Consider the following 21,331-nt stretch of genomic DNA (forward strand, 5'->3'; position numbering starts at 1 on the left):
TTCCCTGCCCCTGGCAAGCCTGGTCCTAGCTATGGCTCTGAAGGGGTAGGGGTGGGCAAGGCTGGATGGGGGGATTGTTTAAGGTAAGCCTTCTTCAGGCTGTCACCTGGTGGTTGGGGGCAGTCAGGGCTGCCTGACTGAAGCACAGGAAGAGGATGGGGCTGGAGAGATCCCTGCTGTAGGCTCAGGGATCCCTACCCACAGCTGGGCTCCTGAGATATTTGGGAAGAGACTGGGCCAGCTCAGAGGTGAGCCTTCCCGGCTCTTGGCTCACGCTGTGGGGCTGCTTCTTTCGGTAGCTGAATGCTCCCTCTTCCTTCCCTATAAGGCAAACCCATCCCAGGGCAGCTCACCGGCAGATCTAGGTCACCTGAGATCCAGGGCCTGGAGTGACACAGCCGGGCCTTCCTGCCCCCTCTCCTTCTTCCTCCTGGGCCACTGCTGCTGCCTGGGAGAGCACTCACTACTCATGACTCCTGTGGATCTCCTCTCGCTTCCTCATTAGGTCATGGGAAAGCGTAGCCCCAGGGCCCGGTCCAGCCTGAATCACAGGTGACGACGTCTGAGCACACACACGCTTACGATCACCGCTCACACACACATGCACACACGCGCACACACGAACGAACGCCCAGTTGGAGGATCTGAAGGAGTGAAGCAAACCCCCCGGATACTCATGGGGGGAACGCAAGCCACCTGGGCGTTGGCAGGAGGCCAAGCGGTGATGAAAGCCAAGGAGAATGGAAACAAAAAAAGCAAGGGCTTTGGTAATCACTACGCCCACTGGCCTGGGTATAAAGGCTGGGGGAGAGCAGAGCAGAGCAGCCACAGCTCCGCACACCTCTCAGTCCAGTCCAGCTCCTCCTCCTCGTGTGACTGAAAACTCAGCGGGCTTGCTCTCTGCCCCTTACCATGGCCACTACTACCATCCGCCAGTACACCACCTCCAGCTCCATCAAGGGCTCCTCGGGCCTGGGAGGGAGCTCCTCCAGGGCTTCCTGCCGGGCCCCGGGCAGCACCTTTGGTTCTGTCTCCTCCTCCAGGCTGGTCTCAGGAGGCTACGGAGGCGGCTACGGAGGAAGCTGCTACTCGGGCAATTACAACTATAGCAGTGGGATTGGGGGCAGCTATGGGGGTGGCTTCGGGACTGTGGACAGTCTCCTGGCTGGGGGGGAAAAGGCCACCATGCAGAACCTCAATGACCGCCTGGCCTCCTACCTGGACAAGGTGCGTGCCCTGGAAGAGGCCAACACTGATCTGGAGCTGAAGATCCGGGACTGGTACCAGAAGCAGGCACCTGGGCCTGCCAAGGACTATAGTGGCTACCATCAGACCATTGAGGACCTGAAGAACAAGGTACCACCCCCAGAACACACACATACACAGACACACACACACATCTATGTCTCATAAAATCCTAGGAACTAGAAGGACCATCTATTCTCATCCTTTTTTTTTTTTTTTTTGGTGGGGCAATGAGGGTTAAGTGACTTGCCCAGGGTCACACAGCTAGTAAGTGTCAAATGTCTGAGGCCGGATTTGAACTCAGGTCCTCCTGAATCCAGGGCCGGTGCTTTATCCACTGCATCACCTAGCTGCCCCCATCCTCTTCTTTTTTTAAAGGGAGAAACTGAGACCCACAGAGGTGGTCAGTAACCTGTCCAAAGTTACACAGTTTAGTTAATGGCAAATACCCAGGTCTCTGAGTTTGATATTCTTTCTATTATATATTATCAGAACTCAGAGAATGGTCATAGGGAGATATCAAGGGTTTCCTAGATGAGAGAGCAAAGAGAAGCAGTGTTCGGTAGAAAGAGAACTGGATAAGGAGCTAGAATTCCTGGGTTTGGATCCTGCTGTGGGCCACTTAACTATCTATGTGACCTTGGTCTTAATGTTGCTGTGCCTTTGTTTCATCATCTGGAAAATGATGGGGTTGGATGGATAATCTCTAAGGGCTCCCTTCAAGGTCTAAATCTATAACCCTCTTGAAGCATCATGATTGGTCTTTTGGGAGGGATGGGAAAGCTTACCACCTGTGCCATAGAGGTGTCCTCAACTCAGGTGTCTTCTTGAGGCTGGATGCAGTGGGAGACCAATGGCCTCCTCTCCTTGTCAAGGGTAAAGGCAACACCCAGGCTTGCCCCATACCCTGGTCCTCTTCTGACCCTCCCAATCTCTTGGGACTAGGGGAGAGAGTTGGCAAAGTTGGGCTAATGCAACTCGGTTGAGGGCCAAGAGCACAAGGCACCTGCTGTGCTAGGAGGAGGTGGATGCTTCCATCTAAGGAAATATCCAGGCCAAGGAGGACTCCAAGGGTGGTGGTGAAGGTTTCACTGAGTGCTCTGCAGGCATCTCTAGTACGGAGAACTCAGGGGTTCTCTCCTCCAGAGGCTGGGGCTTTTTTTTTTTTTTTTTGAGCATTCCTGAAAAGGGGAAAACCCCAAGGGAGGATGTTCAGGTTGAGGCAGCCCTGGGAAGCTGGATGCTTATTCACCAAGCTCCTCTGAGTTTGAATTTGATGTCTTCCTCAGTGGTTTCTTTGGGCCTTAGTTTCCCTACCCCTGAGGGGGTTGGGCCAGTGTGGCAGAAAGAGGTTGTGGAAAGCACACTTTGTGTTTGAGTTTGAAGACCTGAGTTCAAATTCTAGCTTCAACAGTTTACTCTCTGTGTGCCCTTGGGCAAGTCACTTATCTTTTCCAAGCCTCGGTTTCCTCCTCTGTAAAACCAGGGGCTTGGATTGGATGACCTTCAAGGTCTTTTCCAGTTCTAAATCTATGCTCCTATGATTTCTAAGGGACCCGGTCTCTAAGCTCTTCTCTGACATTGCTAATCCATCCTATGCCCAAGACCAAGTTTGGGGGTGTGCTGTCCCTGGTTCAGGCCCCTCAGATTTCCTTCCCCCCTAGCCTGCAGCCTCCTCTCCACATAGGTCAGGGAATAGGTGGGTGGGGGTCTGCATTGGGAGAAGGGGGACAAGTTTCAGCTCATTCGACTCCTACTCAGCTCCTGTCTGCTCCCTGAAGCAGCTTCAGAGCAATTATCTTGGTGGGATGGAGGAGGAGCACTTAAGGAGGGAGGAGGCCCCCATATCCGGTGCCCCCAGGCAGGAAAACCTGTCTCATAAACCTGGCATCAGGTATGGCAGTTAAGGCCAGAGGGGGTGGTCTATTTCTCTAGGGCCCATGAGGGATGGTCTGTGAGGGGAGGATAGTCTAGTCATCTGGGATCCAGTCTGTCTCTGCCACCTTCCCCCAACTCAGTTTGGCCCTCTGTCTGCCTCCCTCAGATCCTCGCAGCCACTGTGGACAACGCCAACATCCTTCTGCAGATTGACAATGCCCGCCTGGCTGCTGATGACTTCCGAACCAAGTGAGTTGTGGGCTGGGTTGGGGAACCCTCTGTCATTTGTATCTCTTACTTCTATATGTGCATGTTGAAGTGGGGCCTCCCTAGGCCCTCACCATCAGGCAAATTCATTGGGAGGGGCTGGGGCAGCTGAACTGTTCTAGTGGCCCGGTATTGGTCATTTTTCTGAGTTTTTGGCAGGGTCTTTGGGACAGGGAGAGGCACCCTAGAGGACTTAATGGGGTCTTCAGAACTGCCTGGAAGGCCTCAGGCAGAGGAAAAGGGAGGGAAAAGGGAGAGAGAGAAAAGAAAGGTGGAATGAGGAGAAGGTGGCATTGTAGAGGGAAAAGACCATTGGATGTGGAATCAGAAAATCTGCTTTGTTACTTCATATTTGTGTAGCCCTAGGCAAGTTGTTAACTACTCTGAGTCTCAGTTTTCCCATCTGTAAAATGACTCAATAATCTCTAATAGTCCTTCCACTTCTAAATCCTATTATCTCATAAGAGGAGAGAGAAGACAGAAGGGTGGGTAAGGGAATAGTGCTTTGACCCCCCCCCCCCCAATTGCCTCAGTTACCTCGAGTCCATTGGTGACATCACTTCTGCTTCAGTTCCTATAGTCATCCTCCAGGACTAACCATTCCTGCTGGGGCCCTTGTTTCCTGGAAAGGACCAGGCAGGGTCTCTTCCTAGAGATACTGTGCCTTTCTTCCTGACCTCTCTGGTTCCTGTTGCAGGTATGAGACTGAGCTGGCCCTGCGCACCAGCGTGGAGGCTGATATCAATGGCCTGCGCAGGGTGCTGGATGAGTTGACCCTGTCCAGGGCTGACCTGGAGATGCAGATTGAAAACCTGAAGGAGGAGCTGGCCTACCTCAGGAAGAACCATGAGGAGGTGAGTCTAAAGAAGGGGCAAGGGCAAACAGAAAGAATGTGAATTACACATCCTGCAGGCTTAGGGATGAGAGAGAGGGGGCTGAGCGGAAAGCTGAGAAAGGCACAGTCAGGGTTCAATGTCAGTCACACTGTCAGTCAAGTTGAAGGATCCAAGGTCTGGTGAGGGCCAAATCCTGTAAAGACCAGGGAGGGAGATCTGGTCCTTGGAGAGTTTCTGCCCTGAGGGGTGGAGACACAGTCCCTGTCCTCAGAAGGTGCCCAGTCTGATGGGGGGAGACTGGACACAGCTTAGAGGAGACTGAGGAGAAAGAACAAAAAATGAAGTACAAGCTGAGGTCCAAAGGACTAAAGGGAAAGAAAGAGAAGGAATCTCCCAAGGAAAGTGGAAGAAACTCAACCTTGGGAGGCCCCCTCCTGTGGAGGGAGCTGAGCTGAGATTTAAAGACCATACATCCTCTGCCAAGCAGCCAGTAGGGGCCCGCTTTAGGGAGCCATGGGTCAGAGATACCCCCAAGCCGAGAGTCCTAGCATGAGGCAGTGTGGGATAATGGAAAGTGAGGGCCTTGGAGGCTAGAGGACCCGAGTTCAAAGCAGACTTCAGATTTTACTAGCTGTGTGACCCTGGGCAAGTCACTTACCCTCTTTGGGACTCCAGTTTCTTATTTGTAAAATGAGAGGGTTGGACCCAGTGTGACCCTTGAACTCCCAATGTAAGGCAGCTAAGCGGTATGTATAGTGGGTAGAATGATGGGCTTGGATCCAGCAAGACCTGAGTTCATTTCCAGCTCTTCAGAAACTTAGTAGCTTTTAAAGTCACTTAACCTTAATTTCCTTAGCTATTAAATGAGGATAATGATAGAATCAATCTCACAGGGTTATTGTGAAGGTCAACTGAGATAACATATAAAGTGCTTTTCAAACCTTAGAGAGCTATATAAATGCTGTTATTATTATTATTATCATTATCCCTGGAATAATGTTGGAATTGAAATCCAAGGATCTAGGTTCAAATCTTTAATCTACTTAGTACTTGTGTGACATTGGCCAAATAACTTAGGCCTCAGTTTCCTAATTTGTAAAATGAGGGGATTGGATCATATAGTCTTTGAAGAGTCCCTTCCATGTGTTCCCTATGATTGTCCACAGGAAATGAATGCCCTGAAAGGCCAGGTGGGTGGAGAGATCAATGTGGAGATGGATGCAGCACCTGGGGTGGACCTGAGCAGAACCCTGGCTGAGATGCGTGACCAATACGAGAAGATGGCAGAGAAGAACCGCAAGGATGCAGAGGACTGGTTCTTTAGCAAGGTGGGTACCAAACTGGGGCTCTTTCCAGGGGCCTATATGGGTTAAGGAAGGGGAATTGATCTTGATTGTTTTTCTTTAGGGAGGGAGAGGAGCTCAGAGCCCTGACATGCTCTGCTGGTAGCCTGGCTTTGTGGGATTTGAGTCTGGCCTGTTTTATGGAGGGTTGCCAACCTTGTTGGGTATGGCTAGGTGGATCAGGGGCCTTGAACTCAGACTACAGTGAGTGGGCTCATGCTGACTCCCCCCAAATCTGTTTCTCTTATTCCTCTCTAGACTGAAGAGCTGAACCGAGAAGTAGCCACCAACACTGAACTCCTACAGAGTGGCAAGAGCGAGATCTCTGAGCTCCGCCGCAGCGTCCAGGCTCTGGAGATTGAACTGCAGTCCCAGCTCAGCATGGTAGGTATCCTGTACTTGGTGCCCCATGGTAGGTGCCCCCACCCCCGGCTTGTAGACTAGACCTAGATGGTGCAGAGGATGGAGGGATTGGCTTGGAGCCAGGAAGATCTGAATTCAAATCCCCTCTCAGACACTTACTAGCTGTGATATAGTGGGAAAAAAAAAAGGATATAGACCTGGGTTCCAATCCCATCTTAGATACTAGCTGTGTGACCTCTCTGGGACTCAGTTTCCTTATCTGTAAAATGAGTAGGCTGGACTTGATGCCCACTAAGATCCCTTCCAGCTCTAAGTCTATGATCCTATGAGTTCTGAGCTACATGGAAGGATGGGGAACAAGTCGATGATTCCCTGTTCCTCTCTCCTCCTACAGAAAGCCTCCCTGGAGGGCAGCCTGGCTGAGACAGAGAGCCGCTATTGCGTCCAGCTGTCCCAGATCCAGGGGCTCATCAGCAGCGTCGAGGAGCAGCTGGCTCAGCTCCGCTGTGAGATGGAACAGCAGAACCAAGAATACAAGATCCTCCTGGACGTGAAGACCCGCCTGGAGCAGGAGATTGCAACCTACCGCCGCCTGCTGGAGGGAGAGGATGCCCAGTGAGTGACCAGGCAGTGAGGTGGCCTGAGGGATTGGGGGGGGGCGGTGAAAGGCTGATGGTGAGAGCCATGACTAGGGATGAGGGCAGGGCCCTGGGCATCACCATCCATCAGAGACTCTGAGCCTTGACATAAAGAAAAATAAATACCTCTGTGACAGGGAGAGTAGAATTTTCTGGTGTTAAAAACATGTGTATTTGGGGCAGTTAGATGGTGTAGTGGTAAAGCACTGGCTCTGGATTCAGGAGTACCTGAGTTCAAATCTGGTCTCAGACACTTGACACTTACTAGCTGTGTGACCCTGGGCAAGTCACTTAACCCTCATTGCCCTATAAAAAAACAAAACAAAACAACCCCCCCAAACCCCCCACGTGTATTTGTCAAAAACAGTGTAAAAAAAAAAGTCAAATGTACCTCACTGGGCCCTATCTTGTCAGCTTGTCTCCATGATGGCTGTCCATTTTGTCTCCCTGCCTGTGACCCCTGTGGAAATGGTGACATATGTATTGTGGAGGGGGGGACAGGTTCCTCTGATTTTAAGGCATCTCAAAAGCCTAAATCCCAGGTAGCTATGTCTAATATATTCTTTCTCTTCTCCCACAGCCTGTCTCAGTACAAACCCAAAGAATGTAAGTACAGTAGCAGTTGGAGAGGAGGGGAGGGAAGCCCTTTGGGCAACAGGGCCCATCTCTAGAGGTTCAGTGGGGTATCTGTACAGTTATATCCAGGCAGCATTAGGAACCATGACAAGACCACGGTGGCGGGGTGAGAAAGCAGGGGGTGATTAGTCATTCATCACTTACTGCCACTGAGGCAGCCGTCAGAGGCCTGTGACACATGCTGTGCAGGGATTAAAGGAAGGACAACAGGGAGATCTGAGGCTGGTCCTTTGGGACTTGTCAGTCCAATATGTCAGACAAAATCCTCATTCTTAAGGGGCTCCCAGACTATTTGGTGGGTGGGTATGGGCAATGTGGCAGCCCCTGTCTTGGAGAAGCTTGAGTTTTAGTTGGAAAGACAGGGGGAACACACAAGAGGATAATTTAAGAGCATCAATTCAGCAATGAGAGGCAATGTGGAAGTCAGGCAGACCTGAGTTCAAGTCTCTCCTCTGACATTTACTGGCTGTCTATCTTGGGCAAGTTACTTAATTTCTCAATGATCTAGCCAAGTCTTTAAGACAGTGATATGTGTTGGTAGAGCTTCCACTTTTGGGAGTTCCCTATAGTAATGAAAACAGGTCCAGGAGCAGTTAGGTGACTCAGGGGATAGAGCACTGGCCCTGGAGTCAGGAGGACCTGAGTTCAAATCCAGCCTCAGACTAGCTGTGTGGCCTTGGGCAAGTCACTTAACTTTGCCTCCAAAAAAAGAAAAGGAAGGAAGGAAGGAAGGAAGGAAGGAAGGAAGGAAGGAAGGAAGGAAGGAAGGAAGGAAGGAAGGAAGGAAGGAAGGAAGGAAGGAAGGAAGGAAGGAAGGAAGGAAAGAAAGGAAGGAAAGGAAGAATGAAAAAAGCAAACAGGTCTAGCTCCCATCTATCTCTATCCCTTAACCTAATGTGACAGTATCTTAAGTGGTATTACTGTCTGTTGAATCAGCTCAGGGCATGCAGAATAAAGGTGAGGGTGTGGAAGGCTTAATCAGTCATTCCCTATGGGGAAATGACCACAAGAAGGGTATACAGGCAACAAGGGAAGTGATCTGGGTTGGAGATGGAGGAGCCAACTTAGTCTTGTTAAGAGGAGCAGGGAGGAGGGAAGGACTGATGAGCCCGGTAGCAGCTGGTAGAAGAATCTTGAATGTCAAGCTGAGGTGTTAATTTTACAGGCTGGGAAACTGGGTGGGAAGGGTCAGACAGTAACAGTCAACAAACATCTATTAAGTGCTGACTGTGTGCCAGGACCTAAGCTTGGGATACAGACACAGGCAAAGAAAAGCTCCCATTTTAGTGCGAGGGACCACACACCCCCCCCACCCCCCCCCACACAGACACACCCCCCCCCCACACACCCCCACCCCCCCACACACACCCACACACCCACACCCACACACCCACACACCCACACACAGACACCCACACACCCACACACCCACCCACACACCCACACCCACACACACAGACACACCCACACCCACACACCCACCCCCCACACCCACACCCACACACACACACACAGACACACACACACACAGACATACACACACAACTATGTATATACGTTAGAACAGCCTACGAGAGCCGTCCAAGGTCTCCCAGCCCACGTGGGAATGGGCATGCTTTGGCCACCTGCTCTCTACCACAGCTAAGAAGGTAGGTTCTGACCTGGTTTTGACTGAGTCACTGAATGTCATCATCTCTTGGCTTCTCCTGCAGCTGTGACCACTCGCCAGGTGCGCACCATTGTGGAAGAGGTGCAGGATGGCAAGGTCATCTCTTCCCGGGAGCAGGTCCACCAATCAACCCGCTAAGGGAGACCCCGTGGCCCAAGGGAGAAGCCAGAGGAAAACGGCTTTTTAGTGACCTCCCTTGGGGTCCTGCTTTTTTGTCTCTCCCTGCTCCAGCCCCTTCCCCTGACCCCAACCCATTCCCCCTGTACTCCCGCTTCCCACTCTTCCCAACTAATAAAGCTTGTTGACACAGAGATGCTAAATGGAGTCCTGTCTCGCTTGCCCTAGGAGGTGGAATCTCTGTGGGACCTCCAGGAATGGGTCAGGGAGAGAGGGAGAACCTTCCCTGTTTGTCTGGAACTGTGTCGGAAGGAATAGTGGGGGCCTAATAGCATTCTGCCTAATGTACTTGCATCATGCCCTTAGGGGCCAGTGGGACCCCAAGGCTTCAATTCTCCACAAACATAAATTGTATCAGTCTCATTAGGCCTCTCCTATAGGACAAGTCCTGAAACAGCACTATAGTCTGCTCCCTGGGCCTCAGTTTCCTTATCTGTAAAATGAAGAGTTTGGACTAGATGACTGCTGAGATGACCCCCTCTTCCTCTTCCCCTTCCCAATTCTGAATCTCTGCTTCTATAAGCCAACATCCATTGGTTAGGGACCTAGAGAGCTATTATTCAGGTTTCTTTGTTATTCCTTCTCTTTTTCTGCTCTTGTGTACATACCTTAGCCATCCTTCCACCTGACAACGTATAGGAGGAAGTACCAGGATCAGAGACTAAATCTGACACTCCCTTTTTTTTTTTTTTTAAAGTGAGGCAATTGGGGTTAAGTGACTTGCCCAGGGTCACACAGCTAGTAAGTGTTAAGTGTATGAGGCCAGAGTTGAACTCAGGTACTCCTGACTCCAGGGCCAGTGCTCTATCCACTGCGCAGTGATATCCACCTAGCTGCCCCTGACACTCCCTTTTTCAGGGCTTCTTAACCTGTTTTGGAGGTTATGGGCCCCTTTGGCATAATATTTTGTTGCTTTCATTCATAATTGAAGGCTATGCTAAATTTCAGTTAGACGTTAGTGAAGATAAAGATGTCATTTTTTTCCCCATTCAAGTTCACAGACACCTTGGGGGAGGGGTGTTTGGAGCTCAGGTTAAGATCTCCTGCTCTAGGGGAAATGCAGAAAAGAGAAGGCTGGGCCCTGCTCCCCCCTTCCCCTCCTCCTCTTTCCCTCCTTCTTAGGTCCATGGTTCCAATCTGAATCTTAGGGTGAATGAGGTGGAGATGGAGGAGAGAGGGCCCCTTAGTACTCGCCCCAACCCTTTCCCTTACAACGATGGAGAATGACTTTGGGTGATTCACTTAAACCTCCAGGGTCTCAGTTTCTTCATTTGTAAAATGAAAGCTATGGACAAGTTGATCCTCTCTTAGCTCTAAATACCAAAACCTGGTCTGGGGCTCAGAGAGAAGGTTCCAGAAACTAGGAGAAGTGCTAAAGATGGGGGTGGAGTTTGCTTCAGGCTCTAGAGACAATTCCAAAAAATGGGAAGAAAACAGAGAGGTCTCACCAGAGTGTGATAAGTGAAGGAATCCCCCACAGACTCATAAACTCAGAATTTGAGGCAATCATTTAGGCTAAACTCCCTCCTGGGAGAGAGGAGGTGGTGGTGGGGGGAGCCTTTGCCACCCCCTAACCCTAACCCCTCCTTCTTATTCGCAAAGGCAGAGGGCAGAGAACTCAGGAGGACTCTAGGGGAATATGACCTACTGGTCACTAGAGGGAGCAGTAGCGGTGTGGCCCCTGGGGGCACTGTACCTGGATGCCTGGCATTCTGGGAGCACACACAGGTTGGCTTTGTGAAAGGGATCAATTACTTTTGAAATACGCACCATCATCTTGGTGCAACAGGCTCAGAGCAGAAAGGATGTTAGCTTTGGGCGAGGGTGTCGAAAGTGCCTTCTCTGGGGGATTGGTATGTGGGAGATTCCAGCAGGCTCCCCTCCCTCCACCGCCCCAGGGAGTGGAGGAGGGTGGAGACGGAAGCGGGGTTTGTCCCACAGCCGGGGAGGAGAGTCTAAGGAGCAGACACAGACGGATTTTCTTTTTAGGAAAATACCTCTCTGGGGCGGTGGCTGTGATTGTTGGCTGCAGTCTTTGCCTCAAGTGAGACTCACAGATAAGGTTGCTGGTGGGCTGGTGGTATAGATGGAGAAAGGTGTTGTTTGGCCTCCACTTGTTTCCGGTGAAAGTTGGGGATCACAGGATTGAGAGAGGGAAGGAGTTGTAAGGGTCTTCTAATCACAGAGATTGCAGAGGTAATTTGATCTAGTTCAAACATCTTCCTGTTCCCCTCCCTGACACCATTTCATAGATGGAGAAACTGAGTTCTACTTGCCCAAGGCCACCCAGGCAGTAAGTATCAGAGGTGGGATTTGAAGCCGGGTCCTGCGACTCCATGGCCAGTGCTCATTTCTATAGCACCAAGAGGGAAATAATAATTGGGCCTGCTAGGTGGCGCCATAGTGCACATAGCATCAGACCTGGAGTCAAGAAGACTCATCTACCTGAGTGTAGGCACATCTTAGCTATGTGACCCTGGGCAAGTCACTTCACCCTGTCTGCCTGTTTCCTCATCTATAAAACAGGCTGGAGAAGGAAGTGGCAAACCACTCCAGTATCTCTGCCAAGAATACCCCAAATGGGGACACGGAGAGTCCATATGTAACTCAACAACAATGACATGAAGAGGACTTCTGGAAGATGGAACATCTCTACAGCCCAGACCTCTGACAAGTGGCACCTTCCTAGGCAGAAGGGAGAAGGAAAGGCTCCCAGCACAAACCACCCAAATCCCTGGACCCGATCCCAGAGCTATTTTCTTTAACTTTTAAGACCCTCCCCCAACATCTCTTCTCCAACCTCAGAGTGGTGGCAGCATCTCCTGAGAACCTCAGCTGCCAGCTCCTTCCTGACCTTGTTGGAGCTTGGAATCTTTCCTCTTCCTCAGTCTTGGCCAAAAACAACTTGTCCCCCTATTCCTTTCCCCTCCCCTTCCCTTCCCATCCACGAGAAACAAGACAGTTTTAATAATTGAGATACTAGAATACAAAATGGGGTCACTTAAGTCAGTGGTCACAGAAGATGTGGAGTGTTTGGAAGAATGGATTGGTCCTATCTGTGCCTCCTCCTGCTGTCTCTCCTTCCATTTTGCAAAAGGGAAGGGCGGAATGGTAATATCTCAGTATGAAAGGGAGAACTATGAGTTATTAAGGCCTAAGTAAGGAAATTAGCCCCATTTTATGGACCAAAGGGAGGGCCTACAATGACCCAGGTGACTATGACACTGCCTTATGGCCTAACATTCCAGAATTATGCCTTGATTAATTTTATGGAAGGCATCCAGCCTCAGCACTATAGCCTGGGAAAAAAAATATTCTTAATTAGCAATCTTGGTGCTTGGGACAAACCACAAAGAAAGAGGCCCTTGAAGCAATTTCGTAATTCACAATATGTAAATAAGAAATAATTAAGACAAATTTAGTGAAGTGGGGTGGGTAGATCGGTGCTCCTTGGTTGGACCAACCGTATGCATTACATTTCTGTGCCTTTTACATTTGGGAACTCTGAGAGACAAAACCTCTATTGCTCACCCTTTTACTTCCCCAGATCCTGGGATAGCTGAGACCTCAGCTAAGTGGGAGGAGTCTCCCTCAATCACGCTTTTCCTTCCAAGAATAGGGTATTGGAAGGGACCCTTGAAGACTCAGATTAGTGAGCCGAAAAGGGAAGAAGAATTAGGAAGGAATGAGGGAGTGGGATAAAGGGCCAGATATTTTTCTTCTTTTGTTCTATGTTGTGTTCAGACCCTGAGGATTTACCTAGGGGCCAGAGCAATGGAGGGAGAGGGAGAGAATATACTCGGGTAGGAGAGGATCTTTGCAACTGATTCCAAAGCATTCTTATTTGATTGCTTGTGGGTGGGAGGCAAGTTTCCCAATCATAAGAACCAGTCCTATGTTTTCATTGCCCAACCCTACCCAGTAACCCAAAGGGTGATCTCATTTATCCTCCTAACATTCCTAAGGGAGCAGGGAAATAACTGGGAAGAGTCTCCCCATTGTATAGATTAAGACACTGAGACCAAGAGAAATGCCTTGACTCACCCAGTGTCACTGGGCATGTCAAGGGTGGAGTAAGAGAACAGGAGAGGGGGATGAATCAACCTAGAAACTGGGGGCTTTGTTTGACTTGTGGCTGATGGTATGGATCAAAGCCCAGGGTCTCCCCCCTTCCCTCTATGGGCTAGGGTGACAGAAAGGAGCTTGTGACAGGTGAGGGTGGATAGAGGGGGTGGGTAGTGGTTTTGGTGAGAGTTAGGTGGAGAAAACCAGTGCTTTGTTGGAAGGTTCTAGAGCTCATTGTTGTGTTTGTGCCAGAACGAACTCTTGCCCCAGATCTAGTCACTCCCTGTGGTGAAAATCACTATTAAAAAAATGACTGTTAATTAGAGTGTGAGTTTGGGTGGGGGCTCTGTTAGAGGAAGCAATGATACAATATAAGTGTAGGAGCTTAGGTAAATGGGGGACAATACTAGGATTGTTTGCTGCTGGTTGACAGACATATTTAACCTGGAAATACACAACTGTACCAATGAAAAGGGGATATAGTAGAGACGCTTTGAGAAGGTTGGTCTGGGTACACTCTGCTCTCAGAAGGGAACCTCTGGCTCTCACCATATGTGCATTGAAGTCCTCAGCTACCAAGGCTATTTCTGAATGGGATGGTGGGGTTCAGTCAGCCTCAGAGAAGTAGAAAAACCTTGGGATGCTAAAGTGATGGGGGCCAAAGAGAGAGAAAGCAATGTGTTCCTAGGATCATAATTTACTTATTTATTCATCTATTCATTCATCTATCTATTCATTCATGTATTTATTAATCCATTTATTCATTTATTTATTTTTAATAAAGCCTCAAAAGGCATAGACCATATGCCCTATTTTTAAAAAAAATTATTTAAATTTTTTCTCAATTACATATAAAGATATTTTTTGAGTTCCAAACTTTTCTCCCACCTTCCCTTCCCTCCCCATTCCTGAAGCCAGCAAGTGATTGGATACAGGTTATACATATTAAACATATCTCCATGTTAATCAGAACAAAAGGAAAAAAAATTCAAGAAAGAATAAACAAGAACAAAAAAAAAGCAACAGCAGAAGTGAAAATAGTATGCTTCAGTCTGTATTCAGCCTCCATAGTTCTTTTTCTGAATGTGGAGAGCATTTTCTACTATAAGTTTTTTAGCAACATCTTGGATCATTGTATTGCTGAGAAGAGCTAAGTCTATCACAGCTGATCATCACACAATGTTGTTGATACTGTTCTCTTGGTTCTGCTCATTTCACTCAGCATCAATTTATATAAGCCTTTCCAGGTTTTGCTGAAATCCATCTGCTTATCATTTCTTATAGCACAATAGTATTCCATTACATTCATATATCACAACTTGTTCAGCCATTCCCCAATTGATGGGCATCTCCTCAATTTCCAATTCTTTGCAAAAAGAGCAGCTAGACATATTTTTGTACACGTGGGTCCTTTTCCCTTTTTTATGATATCTTTGGGATATAGACCTAGTAGTGGTATTGCTGGGTCAAAGGGCATGCACACTTTTAAAGCCTTTTGGGCATGGTTCCAAATTGCTCTCCAGAATGGTTGGATAAGTTCACAGCTCCACCAACAGTGCATTAGTGTTCCAATTTTCCCACATCTTCTCCAACATTTATTATTTTCCTTTTTTTGTCACATTAGCCAATTAGGATCATATATTTAGAGATGGAAGGGGGACACGGAGCCCATTCCCTTCATTTTACAGTTGAGAAAACTGAGGCTGAAAGATGTTAAGTGACTTGTCCAAGGTCACACAGCTAGTTAGTATCTTAGGCAGTAACTGAACTCGGGTCTTCTAGACTTCAAGTTCAGCATTCTACCCACAGTGCCACTAAAATAAATGAGTCTTCTAGAAAAACCTTCAGTAAAAATGGGGAGAAGGGAACAGAATGTAGACAGATCCAGGTGGAGGCACAGCTGATGAGCTGAGTAAAGTTTAGTCAGAGCAGTCTTTTGGGCATGACCCAGGGAACACCAGCTGAGAAGGTAGGTTAAAGGGGTTTCAGGAGCAAAGGCAGACCTTAAGACAAGGGTTGGGGGGGGGCAGGTAGGTGGGGCAGTGGATAGAGCACTGGCCCTGGAGTCAGGAGTACCTGAGTTCAAATCCAGCCTCAGACACTTAACACTTACTAGCTGTGTGACCCTGGGCAAGTCACTTAACCCCAATTGCCTCACTAAAAAAAAAAAAAAGACAAGGGTTGGGGAGCTGGGACCTGGACCAAAAGGGACTCCGCCCCCTCAGGGCCTTAGGAATCATGGCATCATAGGATTAAGAGCTGAGAGGCATCTCAGAGACCATCTGGTTTCTGGGGTTCTTAACCTCTTTTGTACAATGTCTCCTTTGGGCTCTTTGGTGAAATCTATGGGCTCCTTCACAGAATTGTGTTTTTAAATGCATAAAATAAAGTACATAGGATTGCAAAGAAAACAAAAAGTTAATGAAAACAAAGATGGGATTTTTTTTTCTCATTGAAGATCTATCCAACACCCCCTTGGCCGTCTGTGGACTCCAGGTTAAGAACCCTTGGTCTCAGGGCAGCTACTTGGTGCAATGGATGGAGCACTATGTTTGGAATCAAGAAGACTCATGTTACTGAGTTCAAATCTGGCCTCAGATACTTATTAGCTGTGTGACCCTGAGCAAGTCACTTAACCTTGTGTGCCTCAGCTCCTCATCTGTAAAAAGGAGCTGGAGAAGTAGGTTGGGAAACCATTCCAGGACCATTGCCAAGAAAACCTCAAATAGGGTCATGAAGAGTCAAACTGAAATAACTCAACAAAAGTAGAAGTATTTGTAGAGGCAGTGAGGTGATGCAGAGGATAGAGCACTTGCTCTGGAGTCAGAAGGACCTGAGTTAAAATCTGCCCTCAGATACTTAGTGGTTGTGTGACTCTGGGCAAGTCACTTAACTCTGCGAAGAAGAAGAAGAAGAAGAAGAAGAAGAAGAAGAAGAAGAAGAAGAAGAAGAAGAAGAAGAAGAAGAAGAAGAAGAAGAAGAAGAAGAAGAAGAAGAAGAAGAAGAAGAAGAAGAAGAAGAAGAAGAAGAAGAACTTGGTCACTCTTAGGGGGCTGAGAGAGGAAAGCCAGCTAGGGAGCAAGAGTAGGAGAGACATGAGAAAACCAGAGACTCCAAGATTTAGGTGCAGACGAGACGGGGGAGTGAAGGGGTGACTTCATTTAATGCTCAACTACTAGGGAATGAGACCTTGGCTGTGTGGTTTACCTCAGCTGGACATAATTTGTACCCTGAGATTCCTTCCCCTCCAGGCAAGTTTAGTTGTGCCCTACTATGGGGTAGAGCACAAGAACTGGGGTAGGGACTGGAGCACCGCTGAGGCAGAGGTGGCAGGAGAGAAAGGCAGTGAACTTTCCTGAGGGCAGACTTTTGCAGGAGAAAAAGCAGATTTTTGCAGGAGAAATTTTTCTCTCTCTCCCACCCCCGCCGCCCCCCTCCCACTTTGTCTCTTGAATGGTGATATTGGAGCCTGGGGCAGTAAGAACTCCACTGAGAAGCCTTCTTTTCTGGGGGGCTGTCCTAGAAGATGGTGATGGTGGTTGCTTGTTTCATTATATTTCTTGCTACTGGCCTCTCCATTTCCATATACTCCTTTTCTTTCTTTCTTTCTTTCTTTCTTTCTTTCTTTCTTTCTTTCTTTCTTTCTTTCTTTCTTTCTTTCTTTCTTTCTTTCTTTCTTTCTTTCTTTCTTTCTTTCTTTCTTTCTTTCTTTCTTTCTTTTTTCCTTCCTTCCTTCCTTTCTTTCTTTTTCTTTTTTTTTGCAGGGCAATGAGGGTTAAGTGATTTGCACAGGGTCACACAGCTAGTACATGTTAAGTGTCTGAGGCTGGATTTGAACTCAGGTCCTCCTGAATCCAGGGCTTTATCCACTGCGCCAACTAGCTGCCTCCCATACTCCTTTTCTTTCAACTTAAGATACTACTGTAATGGATAAGTAAGTCAGGTAATTGTCATTTATTAAGCACCCACTATGTGCCAGGCACTGTTCAATGGGCTGGGAAATGCAAAAATAGGGTCTCTTCCCTCAAAGAACTCACATTCTCATGGAGTTACATTTTGTAAGGGGCAACAGCAGAGACACTGAGATATAAAGGGACAACCAACACCTTAGTAGCTGACATTGTCATATGACCCAAGCACACAAGGACCCATGACCTGCTGTGGGCTCTGCGACCTGCCTCCTGGTGTTCTGTGATCTGTCAGTGTACTCTGTGCAGGGCTGGGGAGCAAGGGTGGTCAGCACAAAGCTGGCCACAGAGGCTACTGTGACTGGCTTCAGGAGGGACAGAGGGCTGTAAGCAGACAGTCAGCCCCTCCATCCTGAGTCTCCCAATAGGCCAAGTGTGACATTGAATCCAATCGAGGGAGAAGGCACAGTTCTACTTCTGAGGAGCTTCCAGAGTGAGAGGGAAGAGCCAATCTTTGTCCTCAGATATCTCGTAGTCTAATGGGGAAGAAACTTCTCTTGTCCTCTGAAAGCACTAAGGCTGATGGGAGGGACATGGTTCAGGGTTGGGGGCAAGTTGGGATGGAGGGGAGATACAGTCCCTGAATCCCTAGCCCTGCTTTCTTTTTGGGTGACCTTGGGTAACCTCTTTGGGTCTCAAGTTTCCTCATCTATAAAATGAAAGGGTAGGATTAGTAGACCTCTGAGGTGTTTTCTCATTCTACATATAGGATTCTATACTCCCTTTTCAAACTATCTCATGAATAGCTGTATGATTTACGTTCAGAATATACAAATTTAACCTACTCAGAAATCTTCCCTACTTTATTAAAAAACACCCCTTCATTGGTAGGCTTTTGGGATAAAAATTCATTATTTGGTAAAAACAAATTGTTGGGAAAACTGGAAAGCATTCTGGCAGAAACTGGGCATAGGCCAATATCTTACACTATTTACCAAGATAAGGTCAAAATGGATACATGACCTAGATATAAAAGGAGATATCACAAGAAAATCAGAATGTGAAACATATTACCTCTCAGTGTTATGGATAGAACAATTTTTGAATAAACAAGAGATATAGAGCATTGTGAGGTATAAAATGGATAATTTTGATTATATCAAATTAAAAAAAAGTTTTTGTACAAATAAAGCCAATTGTAGCCAAGATTAGAAGGAAAGAAGAACATTGGGAAAATTTTTTATAGACAGTTTCTCAGATAAAGGTCTCATTTCTCAAATATTTAGATAACTTTGTCAAATTTATAAGAATATGAGTCATTTCCCAATTGATAAATGGTCAAAGGATATGAACAAGCAGTTTTTTGGTGAAGAAATCAAAACTATATATATAATTCATATTAAATGCTCTAAATCATTATTGATCACAGAAATGCAAATTAAAACAACTTTGAGATGTCAGATTGTCTAAAATGATAGAAGGGGAAAGCCACAAATGTTGGAAAGGGATGTGGAAAAATTGGGACATTAATTCATTATTTAAAAAAAAATTTTTTTTGACATTAATTCATTATTGGTGAAACTGTGAACTGATCCAACCATTTTGGAGAGCAATCTGGAATTATGCCCAAAGAATTATAAAACTGTGTATATGTTTTGATCCAGCAGTACCATTGTTAGGTCTGTTTGCAAAGATGATCAGGAAAAAAGGAAAAGAACTTATATGTCCTAAAATATTTACAGCAGTTCTCTTTGTGGTGGCAAAGAACTGGAAACTGAAGGGATGCCCTTCAATTGGGGAATGGCTAAACAAGTCATGGTATATGATTGTGATAGAATGATTGTGATGACTGTGCTGTAAGAAATGATGAGCTGGTTGATTTTAGGAAAAATATGGAAAGACTTGAATGAAATAATGAAGAGTATAATGAGTAGAACCAAGAGAACACGGCACACAGTAACAGAAATATCATTCAAAGAAAAACTTTGAATGACTAATTCATTTTGAGTATTATAAATACTTAATCTACTACAAAGGACCTGTGAAGGAAGATACTATCTGCATCCAGAGAAAGAACCAATAAATAGAAGTATGTATGGTATGGTTTTACATATGTGTGTGTGTATATATATATATATATACACACACACATACATATATATTTGTGTGTGTGTGTCTAACGGTAGCCTTCTCTAGGGCTAGGGAGGGAGGGAGAAAAAAATAAAATAAAAAGTGCATACCAGGGAACAAAATACATTTAGAAGGAAGCACAGAAAAGCAGGGTAGTTTTGAAAACAATGTATATTACATAGTTTTTTTTTTTAAAAAGGTAAACAATGTGAAATGGAAATTCATGATTTTATATTGAATCCTCTTTTTATGTTGTGCTGTGTACATGGAAATGTTCTTTTTTGTCTTTTTGTTTAGCCATTCCCCCAAATCAATTCAAAATGAATAATAATAATAATAAAACCCCCCAACCTTCATTGGCTCCCTATTGCTTATAGAGTAAGGCTCAAATTCCTTTCCTTGGCATGCAAGGCCCTCTATAATGCAGTACCCACCCTATCTCTTCAGCTTTATCTCATATTTCTCCTGGTCCTATACTCTCTGCTCTAACCAAATTAACAACTCAAAGTTCCTTCTATCCAGGTTGTATTTTCCCACTTCAAATCTTTGCTCATGTTTGCCCCTGCCTGGAATGTCTTTTACCTCATTTCTACCTGCTGAAACTCTATTCATCCTTCAAACCACAGCTCAAAAGAGCCACTTAACCCTCTGAAAAAGTTTCTGATTCATTCAGCCCTAATTGATTCCCTCCCTTAACTGACTAATGACACTTACCATGGGGGGCAGCTAGGTGGAGCATTGGATAGAACAGTGGGCTTGAAAAAAGGAAAACTCATCTTTCTGAGTTCAAACCTAGCTTCAGACATTAGCTATATGACCCTGGGCCACTTAACCCTGTTTGCCTCAGTTTCCTCATTTGTAAAATGAGCTGGAGAAGGAAATGGCAAACCACTCCAGTATCTTTGCCAAGAAAGCCCCAAATGGGGCCATGAAGAGTTGGACTTGACTGAAGGACTCAACAACAACAACAATTAGTAGAGAGATAGTGTGGTATGGTGGAAAGATCACTAGATGTGGGTGCAGGAAAACCCTAGGTATGAATCTACCCCTTAATGGTTGCTGGCCGTAGGGTTGTGTACATGTCATTTAACTGCTCTGCGCCTCAATTATACTTCTACTACCCACTGCATCTAGTTTCTCATGAAGCTCCGATGAAATGATGTGCTCATATTTATAGGGCATTCTGCCATCCTTGAAGTGCTAGCTTTTATTAGTTATTTATGTATATTCCTCTTCATAAAAGCCCTACTCCAATGCCTTTACTTTGGTGGGGATTTAAACCTAGATTCTCACCCCTTCCGAATGACGCCGAGATCTTAGTACTTGATTTTTTAAAAAAAGATTTAAATAAAAATAAATAAAATAAATAAAAAGTATATGTAAGTAAATATAAAAAGTAAGTAATATAATAACTATAAAATAAAAATAAAAAAGGTTTTAAAAAGTGTTATTAATACTTTTTTGTTTTTATGTCCCAAGTATTTGGGAAACACTACTTTATCAATGAGCCTTCCCTTGTGACAAAGAAAAACATTTAAGCAAAACAGAGACTGCATGGGTCAGAATATGGAACACTTAGTGCCTGCAGTCTCTGGCCTCTGTGCTATAAGGAGGGAGCTGTCTCTCCTCTGAGGCCAATTACCCAGCAGGAGTCCTCTGTTCTTTAAAAACAAGGAGTACAAGCTGTGGCAGGCCCTGCCAGGCTGGAAAGACTGTGGTCAGTGACCTAGTCAGTGTTTGGCTCTGAATCTGTTATCAGAGGCCCAAGCCAGTTAAGTTTGGAGAGCTTCATCATAAGGAGGTTGGCCACTAGGTGCCACCCATGGATCTCATCTATCTTTGTGCTTCCCCCAGAGCCTGGCAAGAATTGCACAGAGTGGGCAGCTGATAATGCTTATGGAATGAATAAATAAAAGAGGGGGCCTGGAGGTATATATCCAGACCCTAGTACATTTCTGCTGTTGAGGGGATGGTGGAAGCTGCAGTTTCAATAGACCATACCCCTGTGATCCCCCATATGGCTTGCCCTGGTTCAGGGGATCCATACCCATCAGGGCAAACAGTTTCCTTGGTCCTGGTCTACAGAGATGGACATCCTGTTCTCAGTGTCTGGATACCCTGGCCCTGGTGTGTCCTGTCATAAGGTGTCATGGTTTCTCCCTACCCTATTACCACA

General features: G+C 46.5%; 1 protein-coding gene across 1 annotated transcript; it reads left to right on the forward strand.

Annotated features, from left to right (window-relative positions):
* Window positions 1-844: 844 nt before the first annotated feature.
* KRT17 (keratin 17) lies at window positions 845-9,185 on the forward strand. The gene is made up of 8 exons (XM_044002782.1): window positions 845-1,356; window positions 3,290-3,372; window positions 4,088-4,244; window positions 5,393-5,554; window positions 5,828-5,953; window positions 6,327-6,547; window positions 7,151-7,176; window positions 8,919-9,185. The coding sequence occupies exons 1-8, from the start codon at window positions 913-915 to the stop codon at window positions 9,011-9,013; spliced, it is 1,314 nt and encodes a 437-aa protein (XP_043858717.1). The 5' UTR covers window positions 845-912; the 3' UTR covers window positions 9,014-9,185.
* The last annotated feature ends 12,146 nt before the right edge of the window (window positions 9,186-21,331 follow it).

This window comes from Dromiciops gliroides, chromosome 4 (assembly GCF_019393635.1).
Source record: "Dromiciops gliroides isolate mDroGli1 chromosome 4, mDroGli1.pri, whole genome shotgun sequence".
In the NCBI taxonomy this organism is placed as follows: Eukaryota; Metazoa; Chordata; class Mammalia; order Microbiotheria; family Microbiotheriidae; genus Dromiciops; species Dromiciops gliroides.

Bases quoted from the DNA above. Each gene is read 5' to 3' on its own strand.
- KRT17 (XM_044002782.1), top strand. From the start codon at position 913: ATGGCCACTACTACCATCCGCCAGTACACCACCTCCAGCTCCATCAAG. The intron at 3,373-4,087 runs GTGAGTTGTGGG...TTCCTGTTGCAG, and splicing joins GCTGATGACTTCCGAACCAA to GTATGAGACTGAGCTGGCCC. The intron at 4,245-5,392 runs GTGAGTCTAAAG...GATTGTCCACAG, and splicing joins TCAGGAAGAACCATGAGGAG to GAAATGAATGCCCTGAAAGG.